Source organism: Ambystoma mexicanum, chromosome 8, assembly GCF_040938575.1.
Source record: "Ambystoma mexicanum isolate Mex_15411 chromosome 8, UKY_AmexF1_1, whole genome shotgun sequence".
Lineage (NCBI taxonomy): Eukaryota > Metazoa > Chordata > Amphibia > Caudata > Ambystomatidae > Ambystoma > Ambystoma mexicanum.
In genome coordinates this window covers 1,233,124,890-1,233,137,174 of record NC_090929.1, presented here as the reverse complement: position 1 = coordinate 1,233,137,174, position 12,285 = coordinate 1,233,124,890, and the positions used below count along the sequence as shown (strand labels likewise).

The 12,285-nt window shown below is 47.4% G+C and overlaps 1 protein-coding gene across 3 annotated transcripts in view; it reads right to left on the bottom strand.

The window, feature by feature from the left end:
* Positions 1-12,285, bottom strand: part of TBC1D12 (TBC1 domain family member 12) — a 684,903-nt gene that overhangs the window by 517,702 nt on the left and 154,916 nt on the right. Inside the window, exon 3 of one of the 3 annotated variants that reach the window (XM_069611337.1) lies at positions 400-589. The exons of 1 other annotated variant lie outside the window; for it this stretch is intronic. In XM_069611337.1, the coding sequence (XP_069467438.1) occupies positions 400-474 (75 nt within the window). In that variant the 5' untranslated portion in view covers positions 475-589. The remainder of the gene's footprint in view (positions 1-399; positions 590-12,285) is intronic. One more of the 3 variants, XM_069611338.1, reaches the window with a different exon arrangement.

The following is a 12,285-nucleotide window of genomic DNA, read 5'->3' as shown; positions in this document are numbered from 1 at the left end:
GCCATGTTGAGGAAATGTTAAATGGATCAATCTGCCTCATGGGAAAGATCCCAAGACGGTGACGGGAAATCGCAAAAGATATTGTTATAAATAAGTGAAACACAATAAGAAACATGGTTTAAACAATTTATCAATTTGATTCACACTATATACTCCTTTTGCACCGAAATTGGTTTGATTCATAAAAACGAAACTGTTCTTTTAAGAATTGTTTTGCTCCAATTGCCACCTTTTTCACAAAATGATAAACTGCACCCAGTCTACAGAACAGAATCAACCATCTGCCCTGAGATGGTTCCTGGCAGAGGACTTGCGAGCGCTGTGTCAGCACCAATGCTTTGGAAAACAAGCATTTAAAGTAGAAAAGCACCCCTTTATGATACAAAGAAATGTTCTTACTGGATGTGAAGAGTTGATCTCAGTCCTGGACACTGTGGGCCCTGTGCCGTTCTGGATCGGGGAGCTTTCGGCCATCCCACGTGGGGAGGAAACGGTCCCTGACTCGCTGAGAAATAATGACAAACTGATATATCTTCCACTGAGTTCTTTTCACAGACGCGATACAACTGTTCTGTTGAAGCAGATGTTGCTGAGGACAGACATGCATTCATTTATTCAAATTGCTAATGTAATATGCTCTTTAAATCACAAAGCAAAATAGATTATATCAATAAATTAACGTATTGTGAGTTTAACTATTAAAGAGTATCGTACACGGAAAACCTAACCAGATTTAAGTAACACAATGGGTTGACAAATAACCAGGTTACTCACCGTAGTGACCACCTTACTCCTAGTCCATAGTCCCCTTTCCTCCATACTTATGGGACATCTCTCCGTCCTGTGGGATGGGACCGGAGCACTTTGCAAAAAAGCATCCAAAAATTTTGCACAAATGTTGTCCTTCCTCTACTTCAGGTGCAGGGGCCCGACACGCGGCCATAACTCCGCCCACCTTGGCTCTGTCCCGCGCATCGCCCATCAGTCCTTTTCTATCACCAGGTACAAGACCTCTTAGCAATAACAGAGGAACCTTATTAGAGGGGACGGCGGGCGGGCGTATGGAGGAAAGGGGACTAGGAGTAAGGTGGTCGCTACAGTGAGTAACCTGGTTATACTCCTACGTCCCGTCCCCTTTCCTCCATACTTATGGGAGATTCCCAAGCACTCCTTACAGGAACTATGGGTGGATGGAAAAAAACCCTTACTGAAAAAGGTTCTTCAGCACAGCCTGACCAAACTGAGCATCAGATCTTGAGCTCATGTCTAGATAATAATGCTTACAAAAAGCAGATGGGGAGGGACAAGTAGCCGCCTTCGCGATGGTCTCCCAGGGGACATATTTCTGAAAGGCAACCGTGGCTGCCTTGCCCCGCACCAGGTGTGCGTGAATACCTTTAGGAGGCTTCAGCCCTTGGACGGTGTAAGACTCCGTAATGCAGGCAGCAATCCACCGAGAAATAGTCGCCTTAGACGCCCGCTTACCTTGCGGGTTACCGATGGTCACAAACAGTTGAGAAGAGCTCCCTGGCTCAGATGTTCTGTCCAGATAGAACTTAAGAGCCCTTCTAACATCGAGAAAATGCAGAACCCTTTCAGCCTCTGAGGCAGGGTCCGGAAAAAAAAAAAACGTCAGGGAGATCGACTGGTTCAGATCGAACTCCGACACCACCATCGGCAGGAAAGCAGGATTTGTCCGTATGACCAACCTATCCCTGTGAAAAACCAAGAAGGGATGCTCCATCGACAAAGGCTGGAGCTCACTCACCCGCCTTGAGGAAGTAACGGCGACCAAGAAAGACACCTTCCATGACAGGTGCTTGAGGTCCACCGTGGCCATCGATTCGAAAGGTTTATGGCACAGCGCCGTCAGGACCACATTTAGATCCCACGTCGGGTGCGGACTAGGAATCGGAGGGTAAAGGTGCTTCAAGCCTGCAAAATGCCTCTTAACCACTGGGTTACAGAGAGAGAAAGAGCGTTGGTCCGTAGAAAGGTAAGCGGAAACCGCTGAAAGATAAGCTCTGCATGACAGAACATGGACGCCCAATTCTGCTAAGAAGGACATAAAGGACAGTACCCTGTCAATTGAAGCCCCCCCTTGGGTCCAACTGCTTGCTTAAACACCAATGACAGAACCTGAGCCATTTGTTTCTGTACTGGGACCTAGTCGAAGGTTTTCTGGCTGCCTGGATAATACGCATGTTATCCTCAGACAAATTAAGATGTTCTAAAGACTTGAACTCGGGCACCATGCCGCCAAGCTGAGCGAATGTGTGGCGGGGTGCTACAGCTGCTGTTCCCCCTGGTGAAGAACATCAGGGGTCACTGGTAACCTGATCGGCGGATACACCGACAGGTGTTGAAGTACTGAGAACCAAAACCTGGCCGGCCACCACAGGGCTATGAGTAGAAGAGAACAGTTCACTGAGTTCTTCAATTTGCAAATTGTCCTGTGAACTAGAAGCAGAAGCGGGAAAGCATAAGCCCTCATGTTGTGCCATGGAATCTCGAGAGCATCCCCCAGAGATGAGGCTCCCAGCCCGCTTGTGGAGGCATACAGAGGAAGCTTCTTGTTTGCCCTCGTAGCAAAGAGGTCCACTTCTGGTGTGCCCCCAACGCAGGAAAATCCATGAGAGATGACCTCCGCCTTCAATTCCCACTTCTAGCTGACCATTGTCCGCCTGCTGAGGGCATCTGCCGTGACGTTCAGCTGGCCCGGGATGTGCACTTCAAGCAAACAGACACCATGAAGAACAGCCCACTCCCAAATCTGGATGGACAGGTCCACGAGAGGGGGGAGGGTGGGGGGAGACCTTGGTTCCCCCTTACTTGTTGATGTAATACATCGACACCACATTGTCCGTGCGTATGCGGACCACCTTGACAATGATCGGCCTGAATGCCCTGAGCGCTAAGAAGATTGCCAGGAGCTCCAGATGATTTATGTGGAGGAGCTTGTCCTGAGGCGACCAAAGATCCGAGACCTGAAGAAGATCCAACATCGCACCCCACCCTAGAAGGGAGGAGTACGTCGTGACTGTCACCGTAGGGGCTGGGTCCTGAAACCCCACACCCACGACAGGTTGCTGAGAGACGACCACCACTCCAGGTCCACTCTCATGGAAGCCGGAATCATTATCAATTTGGAGTCTGGATCCACAGCCTGACGCCAAGAACTCTGAAGAGCCATCTGAGTTTGCCTCATCTTGAGATGGGCAAGAGGAAGAGCCAACACGCACAAGGCCATGAGGCCCAGAAGCCTTTGGAACCACCAGGCCAACATGCTCGCCGACTGGGCAAACATCTGACACGTGGCTAATAGATCCGCCATTCTGTCCCTGGTCAGGTACACTCTGCAGTCGATTGTGTTTCAGCGAAAACCCAGGAAAATAAAGTCCTGCGAGACCGTCATGGAAGATTTCCGCCAGTTCACCGACAGCCCAAGATGGAACAGGAGCTGTAGGAGAGACTGAAGATTGCACGCGGCTTTCAATGGGCCAGTCGTCCAAAACGGATACACATGGATACCCTGCAGACGAAGATAGGCCGCAATCCCCGACATCTTCGTGAAGACACGCAGCGCCGAGCTGAGGCCAAAAGGAAGCACCCGAAACTGGAAGTGCTCCTCTCCCAAAGAGAAACAGATATCTCCTGTGTGGAGTCCAAAGCAGAATATGCATGTACACATCCTGAAGATCCACCACGCTGAGCCAATCGCTCATCTGCAAGGAAGATTGTATCTGGCTGGGCGTGATAATCTTGAATTTCTCTTGGGGTAGGAAAAGATTGAACTGGGAAAGGTCTAGGATGGTGCGCAGGCCAGCCTGGTTGGGTTTGGGCACCGTAAACAGCCGGGAGTAGAAGCCCTCCCCTCGCTCCCCGAGGGGAACGGGTTCCACCGCTCTGAGGTTCAGCAGCTTCTGTACCTCGGCGGTCAGGGAGGGCGATCCAGACAGCTGAAAAGGAGGGTTGGAGGGTGGGGTAGGGAGTAGGGGTAAGCGGAAGCCCGCCTGAGCGACTGACCCGATCCATCTGTCTTCGGTGATGGTCTGCCATGCCTCCCAATTAGACGCAATGCGTCCTCCCACCGGGGTCTCGTGTGAGCGCAGAGAACCCTCATTTTGTAGGTTTTTCAGTGGTGTTGCCACCTGAACCTGAGGAGGAGGCGGAAGAGCAGGAGAAAAACCGAGTCCGTTGCCTCCGGCGGTTATTCCCCGAAGGGGTATCCACTCTACGAGATTTCCAGTCAAGGAAGCCCCTGAAACCAGAGGAGGGCCGACTCTGCGACAACGGTCTCTGAGTTTTAAAGCGAGTTTTAACCAGGACCGACAACGATTTAGCTGTCCGAGTGCTATCCTTCGTTTTGCTCAGCTCTACATCCGTTGTAGAATGAAACAGCTCCTTACTGTCAAACGGAAGGTCCAACACCTTGTCCTGTACTTCCTTTGAAAATTTGGTGGCATGCAGCCACGCCTGTCGGGAAGTATCAACTCCCAGCATAAGGCCCCGAGCCGAGGTGTCTACGTGGTGAGCTGCAGGCTCCAGGAGATCCTGGGCCAAGACCCTAGCGTTGTATAATCCCGCCTTAAAATCCTCCAGCTTTTCCGCCGGAATGAACTCCTCAAACTCCGACAGACCTTTCCACATCCGCATATTGGCCCCCGCTAACACTAGTTCGGCATTGGCCTGCCGGAGCTGCAAGGCCGAGTTAGCGAAAATCTCCAAGGGAGTCAAGAAGCTTGTCCTCCTTTCCCAGAACCTGAGTAGCCGTCGTGGAAGAAGATGCTGCAGGCCTGTACAGCAAGGTAGCCGCAGCCACCACCGTGGAGGAGGGGGGCGGACAAGATGACAAAGCCACCTCTTCCGAAGAATGCAGCCTGTATCGCGCGTCAATTTTCTTATTGACGAAAAGTCCAGAGTGTGGCTTTTCCCAAACCCTACGGACCTCGGCCAGAACGTCCTTCTGCAAGAACAGGCCGGTACGCTCCAAAGGAGACAGGGTGAACACCCCAGAAAGCACGCCCTCCTGCGGAGCGGGTGCCTCGGGCACCGGAACATCGAAGAAGCACATCATGTCCAGTACCCGGTCATGGAAAGCTCTAATAGAGCGGGGCAGATCCTCATTGTCCTGAACACCCTGAGCGTCATCCGACAGGTCAGGAACCTGCTGAGCCGTGTCGGGCACTGCCTTGTCCACAGGGGATAATGGGGGCAAAGGCGGAAGGGAATAGTTGCTTACCTGTAACTCCATTTCTCCAGCATTGGATCTTTCATAGATTCACATGCTTAGAATATTCCCCATCAGACTAGGAACCCGAAGGTTCCCAGTCTGACGACAAGGAATATTCTAAGCATGTGAATCCATGAAAGATCCAATGCTGGAGAAGAGTCGGGAAGGCACCGTAGGGAAGGGAGGCGCCGGCGGGACCACCGGAGGAACGGGTGGAGCCGGAGGCACCGGCGGACATATCTCCCTAAAAAGCCCTTTGAAATATTCCCTCATGGGGTCGGTACGTCTAGCGTCTGAAATTTGCCGAAAAAGGCGCCCTCCGGGTACTGTTTTGGAACCAGAGGGGGCCTCTCATGAGGAGGGTAATTCCAGGGACGTAACGAGGAAGGGTGCCACACCGGCCCATCACCCGACATATCCACAAAAATCAAAGGTGCCGACCCCGCAGGCAATGAAATATTGTGCGGAAGGGGCATCCGAGCGTTCCAATCATAGACTGGCCGATAAGGATGCGCACAAGGAACCCTACGTTCACCCACAGAGCCAAGCCCTACACCTGAGGCCGATGGGGTAGTTGTAGTGGTAGCGCCCGCGCCCAAAATGGCCGCTGTGGTCGTGGCGAGAACGGCCGCCATTTTATCATCACCTCAGGGGAACTGCGGCACGTGAGGAAGGGGTCCCCATCGATGGATCAGGGGTCTTAACTTTAGCCTTAACATAAGGAACCTCGGCAGAGCCGGTACTATGAGGCCTGGAATGTTTCTGACACATGCCAATCTCTAAATTAGCGTTCCCAGGAAGGACCTCGGCACTGCCGGTAAAAGAAGAACTTTCCTTCTTTGCCCCCTCAACAGATCTGGCGTCGCCACAAGAGCGGAAACAGTGAGAAACAACCTTCACCGATAAGGCCTGTTCAGGCCTCTCAGAAATGTTGGTAACCTTATCCTCTGTAATCACAGTAAAAACAGGAGTGCCAGCGTTGATCCGGACCCAAACACTCTAGACAAAGAGGATGGGGATCCGCCCTCGCGAAACATCGGTGACACGAACAATCTGGAAAGTCTAGTTTGAACGACAGACTAGTACACGATCGCTAGCGAGAGCCAGAGAGGAAAATAAGGAAGAAAATCTTCTGCGGATGCAAGTGCGTCCAGTCCCGAACAAGCAGAGAAAAGGACTGATGGGCGATGCGGAGCCAAGGTGGGCAGGGTTACGGCTGCGTGCTGGGCCCCGCACAAGAATGAGAGGAAGAACAACATTTTAGAAACATTTTTGGATTCTTTTTACAAAGTGCTCCGGTCCCGTCCCACAGGACGGGAGAGATGTCCCATAAGTATGGAGGAAAGGGGACAGGACGTAGCAGTATAGAGCGAAATAAAAAAGGAAAAGGTTGGGTATAGAATTTAGGCTATGTGAATCCAGAATGCAAGTAGGATTGTTATCGGGAGTGCGAACAACAGACAGCAAAACAATGGTATGAGAAAGAATGTATATTTGAGCATGTAATGGTAAAAACATTTCTGGAAGTGTCTACTTTATTAGTCTGTGCATCCTGCCATCACAGAGGATGAATGTGGACTTCTGTGATTGATTGATGGATGCATGCATTATAGCAGGTGTGATAGTAGCACATATTAAGCAAGAATGCCATTAGCGGACAGGCATTCCAAAGAATAGAAATGTCTTGAGGGATAATTGAGCTGCACGAAAAGGGAAAAATTGCACACATGCTAGCTATGGCAAACCTGTTAACAGAAAGGAGACTTAACAGAGTACCGAGGGCACACAATGAAATCTCAGGAGTAACAAAACTATCGGATAGAAGACGAGTTGTAAAATTTAAGTTGTGGGGAACCTGCAGAGAGCTTGGGCGTCATAGGCCAAAACATATGATGGGCAAAAGTTTGTCCACCAATTTAAAGTCATATAATGTAATACAAGGGGGTCGTGTGTAGCGCCCATCTGCCACTATTGGCGGCCTTACTGTGCGTGGCCCTGCAAGAAAGAAGGGGATGGCGTTAATTCTTGGGAAAGGCAGATGCAAACCTGTGGTGCTGATGCGTGCAGGCTGGATGTGCCAAGTTCCCGAGTGCTTATCTGCTTTCGAGGAGTTTGGAGGATTAACTTGGGAATATGTTAGCCATAGGGAAGAACCCGAGATCCGATGGACTATAGAGCTTTGGGGTTTGGTTAGCCGTTGATGTGGCAGAGTGAGATCGGACTTAATGGAAATCGTGGCTCAGTTAGTGTTGAGTGCGAATGGCTAGGCCGATGGTTGCAGACAGTGGGGGATGAGGGGTCGTGTTTAATGTAAGGTGGTCTTGGAGGGGAGGGGTGTGTGTGTGTATATATATATATATATATATATATATATACATATATATATATATACATATATATATATATATATATATATATATATATATATATATATATATATCTTCATGAGGAACAAAACAAGCATCTACTATTTGGCAGGTGAAGGAAAGGGGTATTGAGGAAACTCCAACATCACCATGAGCTATCTACCAAGGGTTATGGGAGGCAAGAACTGAAGGTTCAGTGGAAGAACAGCTTGAAATTTGAGCCCTGCAGTGACCAATTTCCTCTTCCTTTGCATGTTGGTTAGCAGCCTGCAAGATGCCGTAAAACTCACTAACATGATCAGTGTAATGAAGCCAGACTGCAGAATTACTGTAATTCATTGAAGGTGCATCGTATCCTAGAGGGTATCGGTGTATAGACCTCCAAATTACCACCCCAAGACTCCCAGGTAATCCTTCACATCATTTTTTTCTCTTTCATAGGGGTTTCCCTCAGTATATTGTGCCTGTTGCAAAAAAATAATCAGGGAGCGACAAGCTAGGCACGCAAGCATTAGCAATGGGGTGGTTTGCTTTACTTTACAGGCATACTTGCTCACTGACTATAGGTAAGACACTTCTATGTTTTACCTGTGGTTATGAATATTAAAATAATTTTATTAGCACATTTTATGACATCCCCATAACCTCATATATTGGTAATTCGTTAGGTCAATTTTACCACCCAAAAGACTCTTGCCCCTGAAGAAAATCCCCACATCAACAAGGAGGGATTGAAACATGTAGGGCGACAACACTGGGTTCAAGATAATTTACAACACAGAAATATGTGGGACCCCAAGAATTTTGTAAATTTTTGTCAATATGTTTTTCCTTGACTAACTCGAGCAAAATTATGTGGTGATATGAAAAAGAGTATTATAATTGCTGTTTTTCTAATTGCACACCACTGATTGCACTTTGCATTTGTGATATCAGACATATGTATATTTTCTTTTTATCTGTACAGATTTTGTCTATGTATTAATTTTGGAATAATAAGTATTATATCTGTATACAAGGTTTCTATACTGTTCTAGTGTAGAGTGTATTAAGGCATTATTTCCTCCTTTTACACTCCCTATCTGAGGATGCGTATCTAACAGACTTGGGTAGTTGTTGTATCTATGGACTATGCTTCATATAACTATAGACGATCATTCATATGCCCTCAAAAACCCTAGTTGCCTGTCTATTCCTAGTATGGTGTGCTATGAAGCTGCCGATTCTGCATCTAGTGGGACAGAAAAAACAAAGTAATATTTAGGGACCATGTTCCCACTGACAATTGATAGGCTTGGGCTCTGAACACCAATAAGTACCATAAAGATCGACTATGTTATATTTTTATAAAAAATGAATGGCGCAATCGGGAAACTGGAACCAAGTTAGCAATATTTTCGCTGTACTTCATTTAGCTGCCAAACTGACCATTTTCCAGCTTTTACAGGCACACTAGGCCTTTTGCCCAAGGTGCACACTTGCACACAGATGTCTATCACAGAATGATATTCTTGCACTGAGCTGGACCCGACCAGGAGATGTGTCACAAACATACTGTACCTGAAGGTTAAAGAAACTGTCATGAGTTTGCAGTCAAAGGGCAATGCTGAGAAGTACTTAGCTTGCATTTCCCAATGCCAATTTCACTAAATGAGAATTTCAAGATCCGGGTAAGCTTTGCATGAAAGTTTATTTTTACCCATGTGCAACGTAAATATTTTTAAAACAATTTCCACACCGATTATCATTCCTCCTGAAATGGGTGACCTTTACAATCCCTGCCCTCAGGTTACAGGTTTGAAATATTGAAATTTTGACCAATGCACAGACTAGCAGCAATTATTGTAGGTTTGCGAGCTTGGCTAAAGGATTATAAAACTCCTGTTTAAACAGTTCTCAATATGTTCATCAGTTTATACTTTTTTTTAAAAACAATTTTTATTATTTTTAATAAGTATTTCAAACAAACAACACGCCAAACATTCCAACCCTTTAGGACGCTCATAATCAATATCAAAACATCGCATTGTGCACTATTTACCCCGTCCTCCCCCCCCCCCCTTCCCTGCGAACTTGAGACATCGCATCCAAGCCATCTGCATGGGCATTTTCAGGAATCTCAGTGCTTGTCGACTCGTCTGAGTCTTCTGTTTCATGATTAACCTGGTGGGGATATGTCATTGAGGTGACCAGTAGCCTCCAGGATGTCGGGGGTCCCACTTCCCTCCCCTCCTTTAGTGACTGCATCAAACCATACCACAGTTTCTGCTTCCGCCCATCTCAAGAGGTCCTCCCACCACACCTCCACCCTAGGACTATGGGCCGCCTTCCAGCCCATTGCGATCCTGCGTTTTGCCAGGATGCACTAATGTGCTTAAGGTTTCGTGGCCCATGAAAACTCCCTAGCATACATGCCCAAGCAGTCCCCACATCAAGCACTACACCCCCGCCGGTCAATTTGAGCTTTATTTCTTCCCAGAATCTGTGCACCCCTGGACAAGCCCAGAACATATGCAGCAGCCCCGCCTCCACCTCCCCACACCTGGGGCATTTCTGTATATCCAAGCCTCCAAACCTGGCTATTCTCCTAGGGGTCAGGTAAGCTCTGTGAGTGACATACAGCTGAATCTGCTGGAGTCTCGTATTCCGGGACACCTTCTTATGGTACCTCTGAGCCCTATTCCATTGTCTCTCTGTCATGAATTCTCCCACCTCCCCCTCCCAGTCCTGCCTCAATTGTAGCAGCTCCTCCTCTACCCTCGATCTCAGTAGCTCATAAATCCTGGATGTTTCATGTCCTCCCTCAGAGACATCATACATTGTTTCTAAGGTGGAATCAGGATCCTCCGCCAACACCGTCTCAGGCCATCTCTCCCTCACCTGTTTCATGAGCCTGGTGTAAGTAATATATTGGCCGCTGTGCACTCCTGTCTCCACCTGCAACCTCTGAAATCCCAATGCCTCCCCTTCTTGCCATATATCCCCGAGGGTGGCCAAGCCCACCGGTTCCCAGTATCTACGGACTGCTTTGAACACCGGGTAGTCTCCACCACATAACACCGCCAGCGGGGCCTGCTGAGAGAGTGGATCTGGGTCACCCACCGTTCTCCACGTCCTACGCCAGACGTCCCAACCCAGCTCCAATAACCTCCCTCTCCCCACCATCTCTTTTCTTGGCAGCCATACGGTCTCTCAAAAAGTACAGAGCTGGGTCACCTTGCAAAAGCCTAGCGTCTGCCGAGTCCTCCGCAGACTGCCACCAGACTACAAACAACAGTTGCCCTGCTAGATAATATAGTTCAAAGTTTGGCAGGTTTATGCCCCCCCCCCCCTTGTCATACGCATTCTGTAATTTCCACAGAGCAACTCTGTTCCTGGAGTTGCCCCATATGAAGCCCCTGCACATGCCCTGGAGTCTCACAAAAAAGTTCATCAGTTTATACTTGTGACTGTTCTTCTGTCATAAAATTACAGTATAAGGCGACTATCATTTAGTGATTGACGCTATACATGTTAAGTCAGTGTTCCGAACCCAATACAATAGACAGAAAAAAGTTTTGCTAATGGTTTCCCGACAGCCCGTCCAGTTCATACAATAAAAATGTCAGGGAAAAGTAAATGTAAAAGTGTAAGAAAAAAAAAAGTGGAAAAATATGGGGGCCAAAACGAAAATAAAGACGGAAAGGGAGAGGTAAAGTAAGAGGTGGGTGAAATATAGTAGTTGAAGTGGCAGAGAAACCAGGCTCAAACATCAATTTTGGAAGATGATTGAGACCACTTTACTGTTGTCTTGTAAGATAAGAACACAGCAGCCTACATCTATCAGGACCTGACTGCAACAACCTAACCCTACCCTCCAGATCCCTCACCTTTATAGGGCCTTAGAAACTTTTACACACGCATACACATTCATAGATAGTCCTTCCTTTCCCCGTATACTTCCAGTAACTGTGTCACATGTTTTAAGTCCACGAGAACACTTCCCACTGAGCGGGTGTAGGCACCTATCCCATCGTGTTGCCATTCACACTCGGAGCGATCCTTTGTCCCTACCAGATACAACTGGTAACCTTAAGTCGCATGTGCACAAAAGACCTTGGCACGAATTCCTGCAAGGCCGCACTTTTCAGTCTTCCAATCTGATCATGTTTAAGAGTCTGCTAGAAAACAAGCATTGCCCGAAGTCAAGTGTAATGGAACATATTAACGTAGAACAGCGTCAGCTGGAAAGGAATATCCATGGAGAAAAAGGATTGATAATCCAGTGTGGCGAGGATAAAAAAGATAAGGTTTTCTTAACAATATAAAGTGGATGTTGGGATAAAAATTCCCAATTCAATTAAAAAACTATCAAAGAAAACCGATTCATCAGATAAAGAAAATGTGTTTTCTGCCGAACCAACAAGTTGCTTTAAATGGCAAAACATTACGCTATCGATTATCCTTAAAATATTCACCTGAGATGAGTGCATTTAATTTCTGATGAATCATAGCTCTAACAAATATTTAAAAGGTGGCATATAGTTTGTTCACATTTAGCAGCTAAAAACCCTTTAAAGTACCTTCAAATGTCGAGATTACCGTTGCTTTTCCCTAAATCAAAGTTTATACTCTTAGATCAGTTAAATTACAGATTTTATCAAACGACATTGTAAGTAGTAAAAAGAAAAACATCAAATTCAAAAG